General features: G+C 37.0%; 1 protein-coding gene and 1 long non-coding RNA gene across 5 annotated transcripts in view; one reads left to right on the forward strand and one right to left on the reverse strand.

The window, feature by feature from the left end:
- The window catches only part of LOC143706663 (uncharacterized), a 98,611-nt gene that overhangs the window by 59,665 nt on the left and 11,907 nt on the right, over window positions 1-27,039 (forward strand). The gene's annotated exons all lie outside the window — the stretch shown is intronic.
- lpp (LIM domain containing preferred translocation partner in lipoma) overlaps window positions 1-27,039 on the reverse strand; it is a 258,449-nt gene that overhangs the window by 20,613 nt on the left and 210,797 nt on the right. For all 4 annotated transcript variants that reach the window (XM_077198833.1, XM_077198834.1, XM_077198836.1 and 1 more), the window contains 2 exons: window positions 25,933-26,014; window positions 1,604-1,773 (listed from right to left, as the gene is read on the reverse strand). In XM_077198833.1, the coding sequence (XP_077054948.1) occupies window positions 1,604-1,773; window positions 25,933-26,014 (252 nt within the window). The remainder of the gene's footprint in view (window positions 1-1,603; window positions 1,774-25,932; window positions 26,015-27,039) is intronic.

The raw sequence follows: 27,039 nt of genomic DNA on the forward strand, positions 1-27,039 counted from the left end.
CATGTCTACCAGCACAGATGTTGCAAAACATGCCCAGAAAGTTTGAGAGATTTTTATAAGAAACTCATAACCTCTAGTTCAATGAGAAATGCTAATTTTCATGCATTACTGTAACTGTCCCTAATTTCTGTTTCTCTTACTGTTTGCCTAAAGAATTTCAACAGATATTTCAGAAAAGAAAAAAAAGGGAAGGTGGACGGTGGAGGGAGAAAAAGGATGCCCTGATTTGCTTTCCAATCTACAAAGGAAAGTAATCCTATCTGGCAGTTTAATGTGATTTTAATACTCGTGTTACATCTCAAGTGTGATTTGCCCGTGTGAATGCTTATCAGATGTATGAGATGAAGTTGAACGTGACGCTTGGTCCTTTGCATGCGAGGCCACTGTTGGTCTAATCTTTCTGCCTCTTATGGATTTGACTACCGAGCTAACAAGTGTGAAGCAGCTCATCAGGGAAGAATGAGCAGTGTGACAGGAATAGGTGAATGATTATGAAAAGAGTAACGGTTTGGGTAACATTTCTGAAAGAACCTAAATCCAGGTTTTACACAGAGCCAGATGCTCCTGGCAGATCTTAGACAAGTCCTCAGAACATGGAGCTAATGAGAGCTGAAGCTAGCTTCATATGAAGACAAGGAAGCTAGAGCTTCAAAGAGCATGCAAACTATTGCCGCTGAAATATTTCCTCTTAGATATGTGTGTAGAAATATGCAGAGCGACGAGTAAATAACAGTATGATCAACAGCTGAGGTTGCAATGTGTCAGTGTATGTATATTTGCATATTTATTATTTTACGTTTATACACACAACCTTTTTTAAACGTTTGGGGTCAGTAAGATTTTTAAAATTTCAAATACATGCTGTTCTTTTGCACTTTCTATTCATTAAAGTATCCTAAAAATATATATAACTATCATAGTTTCCACAACAAATATTAGGCAGCACAACTGTTTTTAATACTGATAATAAGAAGAAATGTTATTTAAACACCAAATCAACATATTAGAATGATTATTGAAGGATAAAATGACACTGAAGACTGAAGTAATGGCTGGTGAATATATAACGATTTTTAAAATAGAAAACAGCTATTTTAATTGGTAATAATATTTCTTAATATTACAGTTTTTACTGTATGCAGCCTTGGTGAGCAGAAGAGATGTTCAAAAACATGTTTAAATAAATCTTACCAACGCCAAACTTTTGAATCGTAGTGTATACATATACATACATACATACATACATACATACAGTATAATATTTATTTCAGAGCTGTGGCAAAGAGGGTAGTTCTTTGCACATATAGGGATCAGTTATGCAACAAGAACCCCAGGTTCGAGTCCTGCCCGGGTCATGTTTCAGATGAAAAAAAACAACAACTTTTCGGTCAAATCTGCACCATCCAACCTAATGCAGCCAAAATGCCAAATAAAACTCACACAAACATTCATCAACATTAGAAGGAAATAACAGTAAAAATAACGTACGAATGCACCAGTTGTGCACCTAGTAGATATTTTGCGTGACTAAAAAACTTAAACTCAACTATTAGTGTACGAGACCCTGCGTGTGCATAAAGAGTGTTCAGCAGATCAAACTCACTATATAGCAGGGTTCGCAGTAAGCCTTCTTTTCCACGGCATAAAAGGGCTTCCCTCTGAGCTTGGAACCACAGGTCATGCAGATGAAGCAGTGCACGTGGAAGACCTGGTCCATGGCGGTACAACCCGTCCCTTCACCGACCACATTCTCCCCACAGCATGCACACCGACCTGCAAAATACAGTATTGGAAGTATTGTATGGATGCTGATGGCAAATTATATAAACTAAACAAAATGATAAAAAAAGAGATGTAGAAGTAACTTTAGAAGTAAAAAAACTGTAGAAGTAAAGGTTAAATGGATAATATACATCATTTGCCACTTTCATTTAAAAAAAAAACTAAAAAACATTTCAATTAAGAATAGCTATTTCAAGTGGAGACATGTGTTATTCACCCTTTGCTCTCCTCCAAACCACAAGTTTTCTGTGTCTATCTTTTATTTTATTTTTTTAAATCAGATCAGATGTTTCAACTCTAAAGCAGACTAACACTTCAGCTTTCAGGTTCAGAGATAATCTCGAATAAACAGTGTGTCTGTCGCCTCTTTCAAGCCAACTCTTCTTTGTGGTACAACCAATGATAACATAATCTACTCTACTGAGTAATTGCACGTCTTATGGATAAAAAGAATTAAAAGACTCAATGTCAAAAGAAACAGAATATGAGGAGCATTTCTAAAGTTAGGTTGATAGCATCTCCAGGGAATTTACCCCTTTAAAGTGTTTGGATTTTTTTTCCTCTTTAAAAAGGGCAAAGTGATCGGTTGCCCTACAATTGTAGAAATCTAAGGCGCTTAATAAGGTCAGTCACTTAATAGAGACTGAGCTGATTTTTTTCTCTTTGTGAAGAGAATGGATATCAATGCATCACCGCTTGCGCAAATACCACCCACCATCTGTCAACTCGCCCATCACAACATGCTAAAACACATGAAACTTATCACTCAGACGATGTCAGATGCGTAAAGAGAAGGGATATCTCATATTCAATTTAAACATTAATAAAATCCATCACATCTCTCTTCAGACCAATCTTCCCCTAATAGCCACATAGAATGTCCCCACTGGAATGAGAATAAGATTAAACAACATATTGGCACATTGACACACACACAATCTTTTTTATGATAAAACGAAACTTTGGAAGTGGAAAGAGCACAATCTTTGTGTTATAGGGCATCTGCTATTGCACCCAAAAAAGATCCTGATTGCATATTGTGTGACACGGCATTTGGATATCTGTAATTGAGTTGAAGCTATCTTTAATTGAGCTTAAGATGTCTCCAACTCAATGCAAAGATATCTTCAAACCAATTAATGACGCTAGCAGTTTAATTAGCAGTATCAGGAAATAATGCGCTTTAGAGCCATATCTTGTGGTGTTTTCCTTTTTACAAATCTGAGGACAGATACGATCTAAAAAAAAAAGAGAATGTGAGATATTATGAATTAATTTACTTAACTTTAGTTCAGTAGTTCCTCATTTTCTTTTCTCTTTCTTTTGTGCTTCATTTAAGCCTGTTTTTAGAAATGATACACTCTCTGACTGCAATGAGAGCCAGAGTTCAAGCTTGTCACAGACAAAAGGCGAAGCAGCGAGCAGGAGAAATATCAGACACGCTCCCATTTTCACTGCTGAAGCTGTCGGCGGCATCAACAAAACAGACAGAACTTTTCCGCTCTTCAGATTAGATATCAAAGCTGAGCTGAATATGAGCACCTCTTCTCAACAAAGTTTTAATCATAGATAATTCTCCTTGTGTGTCGATTAACACGGGGATATCTGTTCAGTTCGATCGATGCATTGCAAAAAATATTTTATCTTGTTTTACAGTAAAAAAAAAAAAAAAAAAAATTTAAATAAGATACATTTATTCAAGATGCAAAACTGTGAGATTAAGAGAATGCATTTGAAATAAGCTCTTACTACTGTAAACATGGGGGGGAAATGATATTCTCTAAAACAAGTCATACCTTGTCAAGCCTTGACCTTGATATTAAGCTATTTTGCTTTAAATGTACACTACCATTCAAAAGTTTGGGGTCAGTATGATTTTTTTTGTTTCATGAATACATTAAATTGATCAAAATTAACTGGCATGTTACAAAAAAATTATATTTCAAATGAATGTTCTTTCTATTCATTAAAAAATCCTGAAAATCATGTAGCACGGTTTCTTCAAAAATATTAAGCAACACAACTGTTTGCAACTGATAATAATAAAAAATATTTCTTGAGCATTAGAATGATTTCTGAAGGATCATGTGACACTGAAGAGTGGAGTAATTGCTGCTGAACATATTAAAAAAGAAAACCGTTATTTTAAAGTGTAATATTATTACAAAATACACAAAACTATTTTAAATCAAAAGCCTGCAGTTTTTTATGTGCTTTTTTAACTCTTTAAAAAAAAAAAAAAAAACTACCAACCCCAAACATTTGAATAGTAGTATAAGATTATTATTCTAGTTTTTTATCATTTAAAAAAAGTGTGTGAAGACAAAAGTGCTTTATGGTTGATTCTGTAGGTAGCCATACAGACCATTACTTTAATTAAAGGCAATGTGAAATGATCTGGCACAAGGTTTGCATGAATTGTCACACCTGTATATGAAACAGCAGCATAATAAATAAATGTCATTTTGATAAATAATTACCACTTAGCTCTATGTTGCGTGCCCCATGTTGAACTGTCACTAAAACTAATGTGAGCTACTTCACTGACGCTGATCTCTAGATAATTCCCCCTCCATCCCGCTGAGCTGTACCTGCAGCAGGGTTCTGCTAAGGAACAGCACAGAGCAGGCGGAGGAAATAAAGTGGAGCCGTCTGCCTGCCGCAGCTCCCCAGGGGACCTGTGGGGGTGGGAGGAATCCCAGGCAGAGGTAATCACTTCAGATGGGCTGAAACAAGAGTGGCACTGGATCACAGGCCCCTCTGAGCCAAACCAGTGTGTGAGAGAGACAAGCATAGAACAAGAGAGGAGAGAAAGAGAGAGTGGGAAATACAGCCAAGGGATGAGTGCGGGTCACCCTCAGAGCCTGAGTGAAGGAATCCTCTTTCCCCTTAGTGGAGTGGGAATGCCTTGGACTCTCAGAATGTAAAAAGAAATCCTCAAATGCCTTTGGAGCATATAAGGTCACTTTTGTCAGGTGAAAGACCAGTTCAACAGAAAATCCGGACCACCTAACACTCTAAACAATTACCGAAGTAGTGTACTAACTATCCTTATACCCTATATCTTAAATAAAATGTACACTTTTACAGATACTTAACTTTGCCATAATTAAGTTGAAAACTAAGCTTAGATCTAATGAATCAATCAATCAACATTTATTTATACAGCCCTTTACAACACTCAAGGTGAACCAAAGTGCTTTCCAAAAACAACAACAACAATACAAAGCAAAATATAAAAATAAAATATATAATCAAGATGTATAATAAATGTATGTCACAAAGAAAACAAAGAAAACAAAAAAGAAAAGAAAAGAAAACACAGAATGACTCAACCAATGCTACGATATAAAAGCCAGTCTAAATAAATAAGTCTTAAGTTTCGCTTTAAAACGGCCTAAGTCTGTGGTTATTCGTAAGTCGGCAGGTAGCTTGTTCCAAAGTTTTGGCCCAGCTACAGAAAAGGCCCGGTCACCCCAGAGTCTGTACCTTGTCCTTGGGACTTCCAACAAGAGTTGAGTTGTTGATCTAAGATTCCTGTTTGACTCTCGCAAAGTTAGCATCTCAGTTACGTAAGGTGGAGCAAGGCCGTTGAGAGCTTTAAAAACAAACAATAAAATCTTAAAATCTACTCTAAAAGAAACAGGAAGCCAGTGGAGTGAAGAAAGAATAGGAGTTATATGCTCACGTTTGCGTGTATTAGTTAAAAGGCGAGCTGCTGCGTTCTGCACCAGCTGAAGGCGCCTGAGCGAGGACTGTGAAACTCCCACGTAGAGTGCGTTACAATAGTCTAGTCTTGAGCTAATAAAAGCATGAATAGCTTTCTCAAGATCCGAACGATTTAAAAATGGTTTGACCTTGGCCAATAGGCGTAGTTGAAAAAAACTTGCTTTTACCACGCTGTCAATTTGTTTGTCAAATTTAAGGCTACTGTCAAAAGTCACACCGAGATTTCTCACAGTCGGTCTAAGTTTTGAAATTAATGTATTTGGGTCAGCGTTTGCAGACTCGCCAAATAAAATATATTCGGTCTTATCTTCATTCAAATTAAGGAAGTTTTTTCCTAACCATAATTTAATGTCGTCAATGCAATCAATTAGTGACCCAGATGCATCACTATTTGTTGGACTCATCGGCAAATAAATCTGCAAATCATCAGCATAGCAATGATAAGCTATGTTATGCCTGGCTATGATGGACCCAAGGGGCAGCATATAGAGTGAAAATAAAACTGGTCCGAGAATAGAGCCTTGTGGCACCCCGCAGGAAAGAGAAGTAGTAGAAGAGGACGAATTCCCAATCACTACAGAATAGGTTCTATTAGTCAAATAAGACGAAAACCACTGAAAAGCAGTACCCTTAATGCCAACATAGTGGTTAAGGCGAGACAGAAGGATTGCATGGTCCACTGTATCAAAGGCCGCCGTGAGATCGAGAAGCACTAAAATAACGGGGCTCTTAGAATCAACAAACCGGGCAATATCGTTGTGTACCTTTAACAGTGCAGACTCAGTACTATGGCGCGATCTAAATCCTGATTGAAATTTCTCAAACATAGAGTTATTTTCTAAAAAAGAATGTAATTGGAAAAAAACAACTTTTTCTAAAACTTTTGACAGAAAAGGCAAGTGAGAAACTGGTCTGAAATTAGACAGAATTGAGGGATCCAGATTCGGTTTTTTGAGAAAAGGCCTAACCACAGCATGTTTGAACTCAGCAGGGACAGATCCTGAGCTAAGACATTTATTAATAAATACCAACAAGAAAGGCCCAACTGTGCTAAGAACCTCTTTTAGCAATTTAGTTGGAATAAAGTCCATGGGACAGTTTGTACTTTTCATTTGTTGCACTACTTCGTTAAAGAATGATAATGAGACTGGCTCAAACTCTTCAAGCACAGTGGAATGAGTTCCCGCAACAACTGAGTCAGTTGCAGAGCTATTAGTCGTAAGTTGTCTGACGGACTCCACTTTATTAATAAAAAAGCTAAGAAAATTCTCACAAGTGGAGACTGAGGCATCCGTCAGAGAACAAGAAGGCGGGTTTACGACAGAATTAATTGTATTAAACATCACCCTTGGACAATGCCCACTATTAGTGATAACACTTGACAAATATTTGGATTTTGCTTCCCTTACGGCCCCTTGATAATCAAGAAGACAGCCCCTTAATATTTCCAAGGACACATACAATTTGTCCTTCTTCCATCTCCGCTCAGCTTGTCTACAGCGCTGCCTAGCGGTGCGGGTGGCATCATTTATCCAGGGATCTGTTCTTAGCTTAGGAGCTCTGTGTTTATAAGGGGCAATAACATCTAAAATTTCAGAACAGGTAGAATTAAAAAATGAAAGCATGCCATCAGAACATATAGAATAATCAGATTCACTAAAGACATAACATTCAGAGTCCATAAAAATATCCGTAAATTCTTCAGCCGTTGAGGAGGTGAGAATACGACGATAACATGGCAAAACACTAGACTTACTGGCTATTGAAGGCAGGACTGGAAATTCAACAATAACAGGGAAATGATCCGAGATAGCAGTCTCAGATATTTCAGTAAAGGAGATAGAGAGCCCATAAGACATAATAAGGTCTAGAGTGTGTCCCATAAGATGTGTGGGTCGGTCCACCAGTTGATTTAACTGGAAAGAGGACAAAAGTCGTTTAAACTCAGTACCCAACAGATCAGACGGACAACACACATGGATATTAAAATCACCACAAATAAAAATTTGGTCGTACTTAGGGACAACATCAGCTAAAATGATGAAGTAAGAAATAATGAAGTTAAATGACCTGAATATTTGTCACCACAAGCTTAAATATGCTGACAAATAACCATCAGTTATGTTATAGTCAACAGACTATACACTTTATCACAAATTTCAGAGTTTACAATTACCACAGTTAGTATTAATCAGCAACATAAGATTAGTTAGTGCTTTAGAAAAAACTGGGGTGTGAGGAATTGGTTCTATAAAGGGTCTGCAAAAAATTTGAGAGAGAAAAAAAATTGTGTATTGTATTTTTGGGTAATTGTTCTTTGACTCATTTGTAGCCGCAAACATCTCTGGTGAATCCGTCACTTTCAGACAGAGCTTAATAGAAAAGTTTATTTTTCAGTTTATAAATGACCACATTTTTACTATCAGCCCCTCACAACCCGATTCCTGCATAATAAAAGCACCATTTGTACATCTCTATCAAGCTCAATTGCTTTTGAATCCCAAAAAAAAAAAAAAAGAAAAGAAAACTGGGCAGAGAGGGCTCATGAAAGAGCCTTCGCTCCCCTGTGTCTCCTGCTCTGGGAATGGAAGGCGAGTCTTCATATTAAAACTTCAAATAGTCCCTTTGTAACCAGAAGGGGTAGGAGTGGAAGAGTTCATTTACACTTTATACACTTTCTCTTCTGTTTTCACCATCTCTATGAAGCCTCCATTCTTTCTTATATGCAAGCAACCTCAGAAAAAAAGAGAAATAATAAGGATGGAATGAAGGAAGAAGAAAGAGGCCGAGTGTGTTGCTCACAAGCCTTGTGAAAGGCTTAAAGCGGTTAGGCATTTTAATTGGATAAAAGGAGAAGATTAAAGAGTTCTTGACTCCGTTCCATAAATAATTGATTTCTAATGTATTTGTGGTGGCAGGCAGAGGCTGTTGTTTGGCGATGGTGGATGTTTTGAGTGGCAGGCCTGCTAAGATTTCCTGCACATCTCCGTCTCGCCGCTCTTTGTTTTTTCACGCTGCGATGCAAGAGAGGTGCATGAAAGGCGGCGCGAGCGCGAGCAGCAATTTTGATCTTACATTGCCGGAAATCAAAGATCATGCGTGTAAAGAGGGAACGCAAAGAACTTTTTTTGTGGAAGGCCAAACTTTCCTGACTCGGTGAGAAAAGAAGGTGTGATTATTTAAGGAGGAAACACAGCCTTCTCAGTACTGGAAGACAAAGTGCATCGCGACAACGCACACGTAAACAAATAAACACAACAGATTCACAACACATTCTGGGCTTGCAAGAACTTTGTTTCTTCAGAAAGAATATTTTGCGGTGTAAACAACAGAGCGTTATTAGACAGAAATAGTAGCAATAATGCAACTCAGATTCCCACAGATGGAATTCATCTTGTTTTTTAGGAACAATAGCAAACAACACATTCCTGCAGCTGGAGTGAAAAAGTGAAATGATTTAAAAAACATCTGTTTCAACAGCAAATTCCGCTCCAGCAAATTATGCTGCTCTAATTCACAAATTTATTACAGAGCAATGTTACCAAACACACACTTTGAAACCCCCACCCACCCCACACAAAAGCTGGGGAGGAAAAAATAAATCTGTTGTGACAGGCTCGGTGTGCAAAAAACGAAAAAAGATACAAAGTCATGCAAAATGTTTATATATTAGATTGCAAACAAACGTTATGGGGTCAATGTGATGCAAATGTTTTTAATTAATTTTATTCTCCTAACATTAATTTATTCAAAATACAGTAAAATTTGAATACACCTCTTCTGTAATGAGCATAAGTAACTTCTGTTCTAAGATTATTATTTTTTAGGGGGGCAACTGTCCTGATATCATAATGAAGAAAAATATTTAAATAATGAAATACTTGAAAAAAAAAACCTAAGTACTTTAACATAATCTTGCATTATAATATTGAAAAAAATATATTTTTAATTTTTTTATCGGTTGCAAAATCCAAGGCATGGCTTGACTCCCTAAAAGACGTAAAAATATTATGAATAAATAAATTATTATATAAGTAACCTTAACTTTTGTATTTGCATTTAACATGTATTTACATTATACATATTAAAAAAATATTCAAGATGTAGACAAATATGTATTCATTTTTACTTGGTTTACACAACATGACATTTTTACAGTCATACAAACATTACTTTTCTGGAAAATGGAATAAAAAATGCCAGCATAAATGTAATACTTCTAATGACAATATTAACAATATTACAACATTTCTAATAACACACATTTGTTTTTAAACTAGACTTTTACAAGATTTATTGTTTTCTTTATTGTGGACAGGTTTTCAACAACAAGACTAAAAGCTTCAAATTTCCACTTCTTTGTATTGTTTTGAAATTTCGGTCGTCTTCTTGTGTTTTTCCTATTCACTCGTTCTGTATTTTCTGTGTGCAATAGTCCAAAAGGCCTTCTACGCAGCTGTACGGCTGGTTTTATTCCAGATGACAAAAGGAATGGGTGTCATCAATGTGCTTCAATCTCTCAATGCCCCTTACCCATAACCCCCTGTAATCTCATTCCCATATCAGCAAACGATGATGAGGCACAATGGGATGTGACTCTGAAACAGGGAGGAGGAGGGGGCTGGGGGGGGGGGGGGGTACATGCCACAATGCATTACCTCTCAGTGTGTCAGGCCTGCAGGGCAGCGTGCAGATGGCAGATAGGGTGTGGGGGAAACGTATGGGTTACACGTCCTGGAAGTAGGTGGGAACTGTGACATGAACAGGTGCCAGAGTGTAAACAGGCCGAGTGAACAAAAAAACAAAAAAAACGAGATAAAGAAGAGAGTTAGAGCGTGGAGGTGAGTGAATGTGTTGGACTGCATGTTTGTGTGGCACAAAACATTCTTTCTTGGGGTCAAACGCTCACCCACGAATGAAATCTAGCAACATGATTCATTGTAAGCCCCCCAGCTCCTTAAACTAGGCCTGCAACGCAGACAATCTTGCAAGCCTCAGTGGAGCTGTCTCAACGAGGCACAATCGCCGACCCGCGCTCTCCGACAATGAAGGTTCGTGTTAGATGATATCACCTCACATAAACCATCGCGGAAAACAGGCCCTCCCTGACCATCTGAGGTAGGAGCCGGGAGAGGAGAGAGAATGAGTGCTGGGAAAAAGAGCATGAGAGAAAGAGAGAAAGGATAGTCTGTTTTAAGTGGCACGGCACATTCTGATGTGAGACTAGAAAGCAGTGTGTCCTTGGTCTTGAAGAGCTGAAACATAAACACGCCACACAAGAATAAAAAAGCAGGAAAGAAACAGCAGCCAATACTTATGTGTGCATGTAAGAAAAATATGCAGAATCCAGACAAGGATCTAACTATATATTCAGGACCCAATTTTATTATTATATTTAAAAGAAAAAAAATTATATTTAATTTATTATAATTATTTAAAAGAATAGTTCACCTAAAAATAAAAATGCTGTCATGATTTCCTCAACCTCATGTTGTACCAAACCAAACTTTTTCTTCCGTGAAACAAAGATGAATTAATGAAAAATAGAAAAATATCCTGGGCATTTTAAAATGAAAGTGAATGAGGCCCGTCATATTCCAAAATGACAACAACAAAAAAGACCCATAAAAGTAGTCCATACAACTTATGGCTGGAATTTCGGCATGGGATTGTGCATAATTTTAATCATTCTGCGTTTCAGTACTAAATTGAGTTGTTTTTCGCTGCGTATGGCACTTAAATAGGCAAATACATACAAAATAATGTAAACCGGTCTTGGTGTGTATTCAAGTAAATTGTCAGTTATGTGTTAAGTGAACGTAAACAGAGTTGAGAAAGAAAATGCATGTGTAACAGTATAATGGATCTATGCGTCAGGCATTAAAGTGACAACAGCCTAATATTCCTGCTGCCAAATTATGAGATAATATTAAAACATATCTATATGGCAGTTTTTCCACATGGTGTTGAAAATTGTGGCCGGTGCAAATGCTGAGTGGCTAGTAACTTTGACCACTAGCCACAGTGGCTGGTGAGTAAAAAAAGTTAATGTCAAGCCCTGTTGATATTGATATCAATACCTGTATATTGGTATATATCACATAGCCCATTTAGATAGTATGGCAGTGGTTTTCAACCAGGTGGCCTTAAAGGGATAGTTCACCCAAAAATGAAAATTCTGTCAGTATTTACTCACCCCCATGTTGTTCCAACCCTGTAAGACCCGTTCATCTTCGGAACACGAATTATGATATTTTTGATTAAATCTGAGAGCTGGATCACTCCTCCTTAGGCTTCTTAAGGGATTGAAGCTTGCCAGCCCCTAAAAGTTATTAAAGATATCGTTAAAATAGTCCAAGTGACTACAGTGGCTCAATCTTAAGTTTATCAAACGAAGAGAATACTTTTTGTCTGCAAAAAATAAGTTAATAACGACTTTATTTCAACTATTCGTTTCCTTCTCTGTAGTCCTTGAGTCATTTCACTAGTGATATAGCGCAGTTCTTCTGTTGTTGTACGTCACACGCATCACCCACATGACCAGCGCCGGCTTATAGTGAGCCTACGTGTGACGTAGCTCTACGCAATTACACTAGTTTAACTGACTAGAGGCCCAAAGAGAAGGAAATGAATAGTTGAAATAAAGTCGTTATTTTTGTTTGTTTTTTGCGCACAAAAAGTATTCTCGTCGCTTGATAAACTTAAGATTAAGCAACTGTAGTCACTTGGACTATTTTAACGATGTCTTTAATAACTTTTCGGGGCTGGCAAGTTTCAATCCGTTAAAAGCATATGGAGGAGTGATCCAGCTCTCAGATTTCATCAAAAATATCTTAATTCTTGTTCCGAAGATGAACGAAGGTCTTACGGGGTTGGAACAACATGAGGGTGAGTAAATACTGACAGAATTTTCATTTTTGGGTGAACTAACCCTTTAATGTATCTTAAATGCATTTAAATGAACAAACTATTATTACTATATTTCAAAAATCTAACTCTAATCTAAATTAAAATGTATTTTGTTCCTCAAATAGTTTTTATCGCAGAACATATCATTCTTGAAACGTCTACAAATAACCAAAAATTATTTATGGTTAGTTAATTTTATATATCAGCTCTCACCGTAAATAAAAAAAAAAGTTTTAAAACAGCTTTGTTATCATAACAGAAGAAATAGTAATATTTTATTCTTCATTGGGGTGCCTTCAAATTTTCTGTTGAGCAAAAAGTGTGTCAACAGTCAAAAAGGGCGAGAACAACTGTTATATAGGCAGCTTTTATGGTAGTTTTAAGTTCTAAGTTCCCTTTTTGAAAATCAAATTCTTCAGTCCCCGTTCATTGTAACTGCATGGAAAACTGCGACCAGTACATTGATATGACTTTCTTCTGTGGAACACAAGAAGGAGACATTTTTCATGTATTTGGAACAAATTGAGTGAACAAATACTTTAAGAAACAACTATTGAAAACATCATGCAGCTATCTGCTAATCTGAATATTAGCAGATATGACCCTGGATTCATAGGAGGTGAATATATGAACTATATCGGCACCAGCCTTTGAAAGATTTTCATGATATTTATGTTATCTTCAGAGGTCTCAGTAAGTTAACAAGCATCAGGTTGCACCTCTCAAGGAGGTTAAGAGTTAGTGTAGAGGTAAGAGGGCTTTTAAGGTAAGAGGGTTTTTAAGTCAACCAATCAAATTCATATACTGTACAATCAAAGTACAGAATTACATATATATATAAAAAAAAACCTAACAAAAATTTTGTTCTGACATGGTCAGGCCAGCTTATTAAACATTATATACAGTGAAAGTGTTCACATGATCCACTTCTACCTGTTTGTTCATGAGCCGCTCAACTGCTAGAAGGCAAACATGGAGGGGGATGGAGTTTGTGTTCATTGCAGGGTAAAGTTAACCAAATCAATACAATCACAAACTGATTGTGATCGCTTGTCTAATAACCCAGGATTTGAACTCGGGACTCAGTAATCTTATTATGAATAAACATTTAGTTTTGTTAACTTGATCGTTGCAGATTTTTATTTATTTTGAAATTTATTTGCACTGCCTTTAAAATGAAAATAAATGCTCCATACACATACATGTATATATATATATATATATATATATATATATATATATATATATATATATATATATATATATATATATATATATATACATATATTCTACATATCTGTATATACAGGTACTACACAGTGAAAGATACATGGAATGGGGTTATTAAGTCCCGGCTTATTTTTGGAAAACATGGCACGTTTTATGCAGACAACACCCAAATGTATCTACCTCGGAAGCATAAGAATGACTTAGAGTAGACTCTCATGCTGCCTGCCTTTCTGAAGCCTGGATATCTTTAAATTTCTTAACTTTAAAAGAGAGTGAACTGAGATTATTGCGCTTGGCCTCTCTGAAAGGCTGATTCAAACGTTGTTGTTTCATTTTCTCATGTTACATCGCTTGTGAAACATTTGTGAGTTTTATTAGATAGCGGCCATAAAGTTTGATTAGCAAGTTAATCTAAGTTGTCAAATATGGTTTCTAACAATAGAGAACTTTGGCTAAATTGAAGTCATTAATTTATTTTTAAGAACATTGAAACTAAAAAGCGATTCATGCTTTTATTTCCTCTAGACTTGACAACTGCAATTCCCTGAATTTGTGGATCATCCATTCCTCTCTTTTTCCTCTCTCATTTCCTCGATTACAAATGGTTCAAAATGTGCCAGCAAGACATTTAACATGGTGTTTGCAAATGTGAATATATTACTCCTACTCCTGTCTTAGTGTCTCTACACTGGCGTATGGTCCGTTATAGAATTGATTTCAAATTGCTCTTGCTTGTTTTTAAACCTTTAATGGTCTAGTACATTCTTTCCTCTCTGACCTTTTGCTAGAACATTTTTTCAGTGCGAACTCTTAGGTCCGCCAACAAAAGTTTACTAACTGTTGCTAAAATCTAGGGGTGATCATGGATTCGCCGTGTTGCACCTAAACTGTGTAACAGTTTATTAATTCCTATTAGAAGTGTAGCAACAATACATATTTTTAAATCAGAATTATATACACATCTATTCTCTTTAGTCTACAACTTGTGATGTCTTCTTGTTTGCTGCTGTTTTTATAGCCCCTTTCACACAGAGATTCCGGAAAATACACGGATAAAGTGACCCGGGATTTGACCCGGGTTCGTTTGATTTTGGTTCATTCACACTGCCAGTGATTTTCCGGAATCAGAAAGTGCGTTCACACACAACCCATAAAGACACATGACATCGATGTAACATGTAATGTCTCAGCAGCGTCTATATTTTGCTTATGAGCTGCGATTTCTCTCTTGAGAAACCACGCTTGTGCATTTTTTTCTTTGATTCTGATCATAAACTAGCGCATTACGTACCGTTTCACGCTGGCGAACGATCCCGGCTTCAGCGCTATCATTACGACACGGCATTGATTACGGCTTTTGTTCACACAGTGCGTTCCGGGACTGAACACGGCAATGTTACTAGGTCCCCAACCCGGCATCGATCCCAGGTCAGGTTTGCGTTCACACAGAAGGTGTTCTGGCAATTTCCCGGGATCAACGCGCTGTGTGAAAGGGGCTTATGTCTTGCATCACTTCCATCTTATGTATACTTTTAAGGGGGGTATTTGTAACATATTTGAGTCATTGTACAGCACATTGATCAACTGTTGTTGCTTTTAAATGTGCTTTATAAATACATTGAGATTAAGATACCTGTAGATCTTTTTTTCTTCTTAAAGTTGTTTCAGCTATGCTTTCCAGGTCCTATCTAGACCTGAACTCCTCCCTGTTTTTTTCAGCATGGGCCTTTGTGATCACCAATTGCTGGGGAATGGCCTGATATTGTGGAAAGAATTTGGCATTTTTATAGGAATTGCCATTGTCCGCACACTAATATAGTGTACTGTATAATTTAGAGTAATGACGTTTTTACCATTTGCCTTATAGAACATATCCCATTTGCAAAGCCCTCTCAGCTTTGTCTACTTCAACTTCTGTGGCAGGTAATATATTGCCCACAGTAAGTAGTTTGACATTTGGGTCATACAGTCTGTGCTTTACCCTTGTAACGCCATAGGCCGTGCCATTTATTCATAAACAAAAACAGTTTTCTTACTCTTCCTAATGAACAAGGAAAACTCAATGTGCAACTGTGGAGTCTAGACTAGAGCATCAGCTCTCGGCCAAGTTTCAGTGTTTGTATTCTCATTCACTCTTGGTCAGTTGCTTGTCTATTTTATTAACCAGACACTTAACATTGCCCAAGGCAGGAAAGGCCTGGATCTTTTCCTTTTTATTCTACACAAGCTTTCTTTCCCCAGCATCACTGTGGGAACCCATTGGCAGCTTGTAAACAAAGGATGCTTTTTGTAGTTCAGCAAATCTATTCTTGCTGCCCATTGTGGAAAAACATTTTACAAATTTCCAAATGCTAATAAAACATGAAACATTTTCAGCAATGTCCCATGTTTGAAGTAAGTAATGCTTTGATGTTAAAACATTTAAAATACAACCCCGAATCAAGAAAAGCTGGGACATTTTGTAAAATGCAATAAAATCAAGAATTTGTGATTTGTTTCTATTTAAACTTTTTTTAACTGACAAAAGTAAAAAGAAAAGTTTTCCAATGTTTTCACTGACCAACATAATTGTATTTTGTAAATATGAACAAATTTTGATTTTGATGGCTGCAATACACCCCAAAAAAGTTGGGACAGAGACAAAATAAAAGTGAAAAGATTATCCAAATTAGATTATCCAACTCATTTGAAACGAGCAGGTGAATTGGTAATAGTTGAGGGTATCATGTCTGGATGTAAAAGTGCTTCTCAGACTTTTTGAACAAAGATGGGTCATGGCTCATCACTTTGTGCCAAATATCATGAGAGAATTGTCAAACAAATAAAAATCACATTTCTCAATGCAAGATTGCAAAGAATTTATGTATTTTATCATCTTCCATACATAATATTGTCACAAGATTCAGGGAATCCAGAGAAATCTCAGTCTGTGTTGGGTAAGGCAGTAGACCTCTGTTGAATGTGCGACGTGCGTGACCTTTGAGCCCTCAGATGGCATTGCACAAGATGCCATCATGCTAATCCGTTAAATACAGCCACGTAAACAGGAGTAATTTGGAAAACCGTTTTCACTGAACACAGTCTGACTCTGCATTAAGAAATACCACTTGAATCTCTGTTACACAAGGAGAAAGCTTTACATCAGTTCTATGTGGAGATGCCGGCGAGTTCTCTGGGCCTGAGCTGATCTCAGATGGTCTAGAAGACAGTGGAAATGTGTGCTGCGGTCAAATGAGTCCATGCTTTATCTTGTTTTTGGGAAAAAATAGACACCGAGTTCTCAGTCCCAAAGACGAAAGGGACCAACCAGACTTTCACCAGCGACAGGTGCAAAAGCAAACATCTCTGCTGGTATTGAGGTGCATCATTGCAAACAGTATGGGTAACTTGCATTATTGTGAAGGTACCATTGACATGGAGGCATGTATTTGGATTGTACAGAGACATAAACTGCCATCAATATGACATCTTTCCTGGGAAGCAAGACAATGCCAGGCCTCATTCTGCACATGTTAAAACTGAGTGGTTTATAGACACTCTGCACCATAGAAGGGATGTGCCTGCCTTACTGTAGTCCAGATATGTCTCTTATGGAAAATGTATGACTCATCATGAAAAGGAGAATCAGGCAACGATGACCACAGACTGTTGAGAGGCTGTCTTGTATCAGACAAGATGGGGCAAATATTCCACTAGCAAAACTCCAACAATTAATATACTCAACTCCCAAATGATTAAAAAGTGTAATTAAAAGGAAAGGTGATGTGACACAGTGGTAAACATGTCTCTGTCCCAACTTTTTTGGGGTGTGTTGCAGCCAACCAAATCAAAAATTTTTCATATTTACAAAATACAATTATGTTGGTCAGTGAAAACATTGGAAATCTTTTCTTTGTACTTTTGTCAGTTAAAAAAAGTTTAAATAGAATTAACAAACCACAGATTCTTGATTTTATTGCATTTTACAAAATGTCCCAACTTTTCTTGATTTGGGTTGTACTTAAATATATTGGAAACATAAAATATAACACTTTTGCATGCTGTATTTAAGAGCAAAACCCTGTTTTATTCATGAATTACCCATAATCCATTCTAACTAAATGCTAAATTTTAAGTGCCACCTTTAAATGTTTCTTAAAGGACAATAATAAGCATAGGTTCAATGTTCATGTAATTCTTGGCTTGTTCTAGAGTTACAGTACTTTAACATGCCACAAATCCCATGTTTTCTCTCTCTTACACACACACACACACACACACACACAAACACACACACGCACACTCACGCACACTCACGCACACACGCACACGCACACGCACACACACACACACACACACACACACACACACACACACACACACACACACACACACACACACACACACACACACACAGGGAGTGAATTTTAAAGCACACTCCTGAGACTTCGCTAAGGGCAAGTGCGTAATATGCAAATGCTCAACCAGAGTATCTAGGACAATGTACAACACTCTCTGATAGAAAACTCTATTAATACACTCTGGGACACTAGCCTTTTACAGAAGTGTTGATAATGTTGTGTTTGAAACACAAAGCTGAATGCCACTTGACCCATTTACTACAGTCCAACGTCTGGGGTCTCACATACTATGTGTTCAAAAAAATCTCAAACTCTTCCAAGTTTCTTCATCAAGTTTTCATGGCAAGATGTCTCATAAATTATGAGAGCATCTCCAGCTGACTTGAGAAAAAAACGCTTAAATTCCCGACTCCTAACCACAGCACAAAGAAAGGAAAAAAGTTTTGGTTGACCATTGAGTCATTCGCCTTTCGAAACCTTTAATCTGATTTTTCGAAATCTTGAAAATTGATCTGACGCATTTTTGCACCCCATAAGTTTTTTTTTGGAGAGCCAAACTATGAAGCTAAGGAATTGCTCCTCATCTAAACTCTTCTGAGAGTTCCCTAATGAGTTACACAAACTCAATCTCTCCAAGTACAAAAAAAAGGATCTCTTGCAGAGTACAGTGAGACAGAAATATCAATTAATCAGAAACTTCAGAGACAGTTTTGGTAGCAATTCACTTACATGGCACATACAGTCCGTCTCAAAGTCTGAATTATTCAGTTCTGTGTCCCGCTTGTGCTCTTTAGAAATGAAAATACCACGTAATGGAGGAAGGAGGTGCTGAGTGTGTTGGCTTGAACTATGATGAATGCAGCCAACTGTGAAAACTATTACGTGTTCCTTTGTCTTATGACGGATCATGTTCTAGCACAGTGTACAACTGAATTACCACCTAACCAATCTCTGCTAATAATTACACTAATTTATCTAGCTTCATACTTAAGGGTTGTTGTATTCAGGACGAGAAACAGAAGAAAACGGAAAGTCTCTGGAGAAGCCAAGTCCTCTGTTCCAGCAGTCAAACTACAATAACACCAAGTGAGGGAGCACTAAGCGTCCAGCCAGGAGAGATCGTGGCATTGACTCGGATTAATTTAGTTAATTATTAGCTTTGGGGTTCCATTTCAGCAGTCACTCACAGCATGCGTTCTATCCCCCATCCTGCCCTTTTAAAAGGAAGGAGGCCTTGAACAAGTAATCAGATGGGTAGCAATTACAGAGTTTCTTATACTCAAAGGGTTCCTCATCTTTCAGCCCAGATCTTCAGAGGAGTTCTGGATGACATCCTGCAGGATCATACGATAAATCTTAAGGGAAGGAGATTTGTGGGGAAGACAGGCAGAAATGGAAGAGGTAAGAAAGGAAGCAATCTCTTTATCTCTGGAATAGGTTTTTGACCCCTTGAATAAGTTGACAATTTGCTTCATTTTGACATATTTCTATTGAAATAGGACGCTGGGCTGGAACAATCAAAGGGCTGTTGTAAAGAGGAACTGTTATGTTTTTTTTTTTTTTACATTTTACATTTTCTTTAGTGTGTTGCTATTTCAGCATGAAAAAGGTCTGCAAAGTTACAAAGCCCACTCGAAAGGGAGTTATTCTCTATATCAGTAAGCACCATTTCTTAACTCCCTGAAACTCCTCAATTGTAGTCGTGAGTTTCCTTCCATGAATATACATCCAACTATTTCTCATTTAAATAATTCACGTCCAAGACATAAGTAAAAAATAGAAACAAAGGGGCTAATGCCTAGTTGAGTTGCATTAGAAGTGCGTTGAAACATGCGGTTACAATAAGGGGCGTGATATTTCCAAAATCACGCTCAAAGCAGTTGATCAATCACAGCACAATGGTCCCGCTGAAAAACCAAAGCACATTACGCTTTTTGGAAGGAGGGGCTTAATAGAGACAGACACTGAACAAAGTGTTACTGACAGACTGGAAAGAGAGGAGCTGAAACAATGTAAAATATGTGAAAACACAAAATCAAGACTTTGTAAAAGGGCATCAAGTATGCATCACAGTCGGCTAAACATACGATTTGCTACTTGCTATTGCTAATAGGTGGCAGTAAGAATGGACATTATAGAGAACTTTAAATTGGATACATTTTGAGCTGCTTCAACAAAAATTTTGAGCTGCTTTAACATTTTGAGCTGCTTTTTTTTTCTTTTTCTCTTTTTTTATAAAAGAGGATGCTTAACCTTAAACAAAATAAAAATGCCCAGTGGCAATAATGTGGCATTCAGTAATAAATATCTATTTTATTTAAATTTACTTTATTATATGTAGAGCTTTCAAAATTAATGCGTTAATTTTGTGATACATTTTTTGTCAGTTTAACGCAATTTTAGATATTTAACACAAGTAATGCAGTTTTCAAACCTGTCCTGTATGTTTCTCTCATCTAATTCAACACCTGATTCAACTCATTAGCTCATTAAACTGCAAGACCTGGGCTGTGTCTGAAACCGCCCCCCTAAACCCTCATTCACTATTCCCTATATTAGTCCACTAATATCATTCATTTGAGGGAGTGAATGAAAACGAGTGAGTGAATTCGGACGCTGAGTGCGTCGGAAGGGCTTGTGCCCTTGTGCGTAGTTTGTGCTTGCTTTTTAGAAAATCCTTTGAAACGAAGCAAACGGACAGCTCCAGTAGTGATGAAAAGATTTAACTTGAACAATGACATGGAAACTATGTATAAACCTTAATTAAATGAATTAATACTCAATTAAAAAGAAATTTATACCAGTATGATATTACGTTGTCGCCACATTGGACAATCGGTTTGGAAAATGGATGGATGAATGATTCACCTGCGGGCACCATCTTCTGACGAGACGTGAGATTCATTCTGCGGAATCGGCGCGCGACTCTCACAGTGCATTTTTTGGTATTCCCTAGCCATTGAGAGTACATCGGTTGTATATTCATTATTGCGGTGCATTGTGGGATTGAATGAGTGCACTCGATAACATCCAAAACATATGGACACCACTGCAAATAGCTGTTCCCTCAAATAGTGCCCTATTTAAGGGTACAGGGGTCGATTTCTGACATTTCAGACACGGCCCTGAATTGGGTGTCGGATAAGGGAGACATGGGCTATGTTCTGTCAGTCCAAAATCTTATTAATTGTTTATCAAACTGGAATCTGATCTAAATTATTGACTGTCCACACCGTGTACCGCAACTGTTCGGATCTGATTTGTGTGTCCCATGGCACTCTTTGTTTTTCCAGAATATCTGCATTCAATGGCAATATCTGGTTTCTATGGCAATGACGTTGCGTTAGTAGGCATACGCCAAAAACAACAACAGCAGCAGCAGCAGCAGCAGCAACATGTAGAGGTTTTTAATACAGACGTTTTCTTATTTACAACATGACAATGTATAGCCACTGCGCAGGACTATTACGTCTTCTAAGGAAGCGGCAGAAACGCAGGAAGCTGGCATGCACAGCTTTATTCCATGTTATTGTCTCTGCCGGTATTAAAATTCAACATGACTCGATTATTTTGTTCTTTTTTTGTTCGACCAGACAATGTCTGAGATGTTTACGTTTTATGTAAATAAACACGTGAATGTAGCTCAAAACGATTTTGTGTGATCACACTTGCTAAATATGATCAGATTCCAATCAGATATGCACAAAAATCGGATTTGGACTGACAGTTGCTATACAGAATGTGCAGTACTGGGTGTCCTTAAGGACAGGTTTGAAAACCTCTGGTTTAAAATATCAAATATTTCAAACCACTAAACATTTGTTGTGTTTCTAATGATTGCAAATAGTACATACTGTACAAGAGAAAGTGCCTTCTGGTCCTTTATTCCAGTAGTGATTTTAATTCAGTACATCTGCTAAAAGTTGTTTTATCAACTTTTAGGAGTACACTGCAATATAGATGGCCTTCTCTAAGCTAAGAGATATAAACTAAAAGCCACAATTTCATGGGGTCTTTGACATTCACATTCAATGCAGCCTCTTTCTCTCTCTCTTTTACATTCTTTAACCTCATCACACCACTGGATTTCTTCCTATTTTAGCCCATCTCTTCAATCCCAGGAGTGCTGTGGTCTTGGCTAGATGCTGTAGCTGTGTGTGACGTTCTCAGTGACTGGGCATTCCTGGTTGACCTGGGTTCACTGCAGACCCATTTACATGCTGACTAGCCTACATTTAACCTCCCTCTAGCCATTAAGGCAGTTTGCAAACACTGTGTATATATATGTGTGTGTGCGTGTGACCGTGCAATGTGCACTTGTGGCACGCGTTTACTCTGGGCCACTCTCTGCTGACACATGCACCGATGAAAGCAGGACACATCAAGCCAACCCACCCTCTCTCTTATTTCTTTTAACCCTTAAACCTTGCTTCATGCAAAACAACTTTTTACATACAGGGGACTTAAGTGCTTTGAAATGAAAGCGTGTCTCAATATACTGAAAAATAGGATGCCAAAGCTTTTGTTGCCATGCCTGAAAACAGGTCAGGGTTGTGAAGTTAGGGGCTTCCACATCAATAAGACAATATGATATAATCATATACAATCATATTTATATATCATATCGTTTAAATATTAAAAAGGAACCTATTTTATTATATAATAAAAAAATATTTGTTATATTAAATGTATAAATTATATTCATATACTATATATATATATATATATATATATATATATATATATATATATATATATATATATATTAGGGATGGGACGGTATGAAAATTTCATATCACGATTATAGTGACCGAAATTATCGTGATTATCAATATTATCACGGTTTTGTTAAAACAAGATGAAAGTGTTAAAAAAGAACTGATGCACACACTGAAAACATTTCAACAAGTTTTATATTTGAGAATCAACGAACAACAAATAAAACAAGCAGCTCTATGCACTTTTTAAAGTTAGATTCTGTGGCATTTCCTTCCTTATAATGACCGTCGTCAATAGCAACATATTATAACAGCGCGCACATACATGTATCACAACGGACGTGCGCTCTCATTTCATTCAAATACAACTTGTCATCTTGCGTCTCCGTTTTTGATTGTATTGAAAATGAAATCAGAGTTGATTTATTGTTTACAGAATTTGATAATATTGTTGTGATCATCTTGTCTGGACGAGTTTTGTACGCTGTACAAAATGGATTTAACAGGTAAGAATAGAGACATTAATCTCTATTCAAAATGTCCCCGTATGTGGTAAAAAAAAAATCTGTGTTATAAGTGTACAATGAATCATACATTATTATCTCTTAAATGTCACTCTTATAGTCTTGTTTGAACTTGTTCGTTTTGGCTCAAAGCCACTTGCTGCGAATTTTTCTTCGCGGAAGCTTCAAGTTTATTTCAAGTGAGTGAGATAAAATATTTCAACTCAAAGCAACATTTTGTGCCGAATTATTTCCCAGACATAGTTTTAGTATTGAGATCAAAGTTAACTTGCCTTGCGTTCGCTACAACAGTGGATGATGGTCACACGATGGCTCGGCAGATTTGAAGTGTTTACCCCTATCGCAGCGACTTTTTTTGCATGTTCTGCAGACAGGGTGACCATCCTCATTAAGTTTCCCTCAGGATTTTTGTAAATGCCAAAATATGACCACACCTCAGATTTGGTCCTCTTAAAAGGCTGAAAAATCTCCCGAGCACGGTCACTGCCTTCCGCCATTCCTTCTCGAATAAAAAGAAAAACTCCAACGCTGCGCGCCTGCGTCAGACTGTTGCTAGCTGGACAGGATTTATAGTGAGTTATTAAAATCGCGATAATCAAACACGGTTTTAATGATAATTGAATTTTAAACGATATTACTAACCGTCAGTACATTTTATTGTAGTTTATAGTGAAACCGGTAATCGTCCCATCCCTAATATATATATATATATATATATATATATATATATATATGCACATATACACTACAGTTTTTAAAAAGGATGCATTAAATTGAAGAAAGGTTACAGATTAAGACATTTAACATGTTACAACTAATTATTATTAGAAATTAAAAGTACCATGGTTTCCACAAAAATGGTTTTCAACATTGATAATTGATTGAAAACATTTAATGTTTTAATAATATTTCACAATATTACGTTTTTTACAGAATTTTTATCAATAAATGCAAACAAAATAAAAACGCTTTTGAACAGTAGTGTATTCACAAATAAATAAATAAATAAACGTTTTAAAATAAACTTCTTAAACCAAACTGAATCAACACTGAACTGACTTCACCTGAATAATGACCCTATTGTCTTTTTTAGAGCTGCATTCCAGCAGAATTGAATTTTGTTTATTTATTATTCATTATTTTCCTGTTTATCACTGTAAAGCTGCTTTGAAACAATTTGTATTGTATAAAGTACTATATCATTAACGATGACTTGACTTTGAAAGTTTAAATTAAAATAATATTTATATTAAAAATGTGTATTTTTATATTATTAAATTTGGCCTCTCAGACAGTAGAGGAAGTACTGTAGACGTGGAATGCAAAGCTCTGTTTCCCCACTACAGAGTGAAAGTAGAAGCTGACAGTAAGAGCTGAAGGGAAGAAGTGCAGGGAATGTCTTCTGCCACTTACGGTAAAAAAAGGGGAAGTTTAAACTGCTGGGGGTGGAGAAATGAATGTGAATGCAGCAAAACACAAACACTCCATCACACACTTTATGGTTACTCCCACTTCTGCAAATCATCTACTTACACCATGGGTGCCCAGATGAAACACTATAGACTGAACACATAATACACATGTGCATGACATCATCGTCTTCAGAGATTCGCGTTTTTGTAGTTTACACAGAGACCAATTTCAAAAACTTTGTTTTCAGGCACCCAAAACGTCATTTCCGTTTAAACGAACGGCCAAAACGCATAAAAAGTTTTACGTTTTTAGTTGAAAACGGTCTTGTGTAAACAGCCCCTGAGAGTGGTCCTCTCAGATCCATCAATCTCTTTCCAGCTCAACCTACAGAGAGAGTTTGTGCAAAAAGGACATTTGCAGGGTTTGCTTTATTTCTGTAATTTCGCTACGTGCTTTAAAGATTTTAAAAAGGCAGATCTCCTCAACCACAGGTTTAGTTTATTACATTAACTGTAGGCGTGTTTCCATTACAGATTTGCGCAAAACTGTTGAGATTTTTTCTAAATGTCGACAAAAACTATTGCAAAATGACGCGTTTCCATTAACCGATGTTATGCGACTAAAACATATTTTTTTCCTCCCAAGATAAGTCAATCCAAAAATCATGGCAATGGATGTTGGTAGGTTTATGTATATCTCAGTCGCATTGGCCATTATTACTAATCGAAGGAGACATCCTGTATGTGTGTTATCCAAGTCCCATGGAAAATCCCTTCTAAGTTACTTGTGAGTGGCACATATGAGGTGTGTGCCACTTTCTCCCTCAGATCTGCTTCAAGCTCTTAATTGTGGCATTTCTTTGAGGTTTAGAATCCAGTATTCCTGTAATTCTTTTGTCTTTTATGAATTTAATAAAGAACTCCGTCTCGTATTCTGTCCAAACAGACAGCGTCATTACGTCAGGTGACTTGTAAATGCATTGCAGATTTGCAAAATATTTCTTTTTCGAATTGCCTGAAAAACCACCTCATGCGAGCGTAATTTTTTTTTTGCAATAAATGGGAGTTTTTGCAAAATCGACGCGGCCGTATTTTCAATTCGCAATTTCAATTTGCGCAATTTGAAGTCTAATGGAAACGCGTGGCTTGTGAGTGTGAACATGTTTTTACTAAAGTTTTACAACCAAAAAGTGAACTTTTCTTGAGATCATTGTATTTGAAATGCATAAAAATAAAAATCATTTTGAGGTTTAGCTGACAAAGAAATCAATGTGCACTGGTCACGTACCAAAATACTCCTCAGTGGGGGGGTTGTCCATGTCATACAGCATCTTCTTAGTCAGGCGCTCCAGTTCCTCCTCAGGACGACCCTAAAACACAACACACCACGGTTAGACATACACTCTCAATCAAACAATAATCAGCTTGTAGGCAAAATGTATAGGAGCACAAATCTCGCAAACATTATACAGAACACGTTGACATTTACGATAACAAGATAACACCAGGCTAATTAAATGAGTTGATGCAACAGGTTTTCTTGGATGTGCACACGCATCTCTTAATTAGAAGGATCACCAGCCTAACGAGATCATCAGCCTAACAAATAACTTAGACTTCAAGACTGTTGCTGAGGTTTCAGTAGTTAAAGTGAAGGCTGTGACAACTACACTCTCTTGATGCACTCAAACACCCAGAATCTTATCATGATGAAATTCATTAACTTCACCAACAGCTTATTTTTAATTGACAGGTTGTTCCTCTACTGTTATTGCCAAAAGAGCGGAGCTGGAGTGTTGTATTTATTTGTACTTAGATCTTTCAGTGTGATGAGCTGCACTATACAAATGAAAGTGTCGGAGAATGTTACTTATAATAGTAACAATTTAGTCAAACTGTTACTGAAGTCAATGATGGATTAGAATTAGGATTAATAAAACCACATATTACAAATCACATTTTAAGAGATACAATTTACTTTGTGCCTGAGGATGTCTGAAATAAATGGTATAAGTGAAAGAAATAATAATTGCCATTTAAAAATCATGTCATGAAGATCTGATCTACTAGTAGTGAATAAATTACATATTACAGCTTTAATTTGGGCTCAGATAAAACCCAGTTTATCATGCCTCTTTTTCCCCCAGTTTCATTTAACCACGAAATAACTGGATGATCAAAACCACCTCTTTGGCCTCTTTGGAAGGGAACCGATCAAGCCAGGTAATCCACGGGCAGACAGACAGACTAACAAACAAACACCCAGAGTTTTAACCAAATGTCAGAGGTTTTCCATCCAAAACCATTAAAGATCACACAATGACCATTTACCAGAGCAAAATGAGGTCAAACAGGAAACCACTCCAACAAATACATCAACAACTCTGTTCAATTA

The sequence above is a fragment of the Siphateles boraxobius genome, unplaced genomic scaffold, assembly GCF_051911475.1.
Source record: "Siphateles boraxobius isolate OS27281-9 unplaced genomic scaffold, OSU_SipBor_1 41, whole genome shotgun sequence".
NCBI classification, from domain to species: Eukaryota; Metazoa; Chordata; class Actinopteri; order Cypriniformes; family Leuciscidae; genus Siphateles; species Siphateles boraxobius.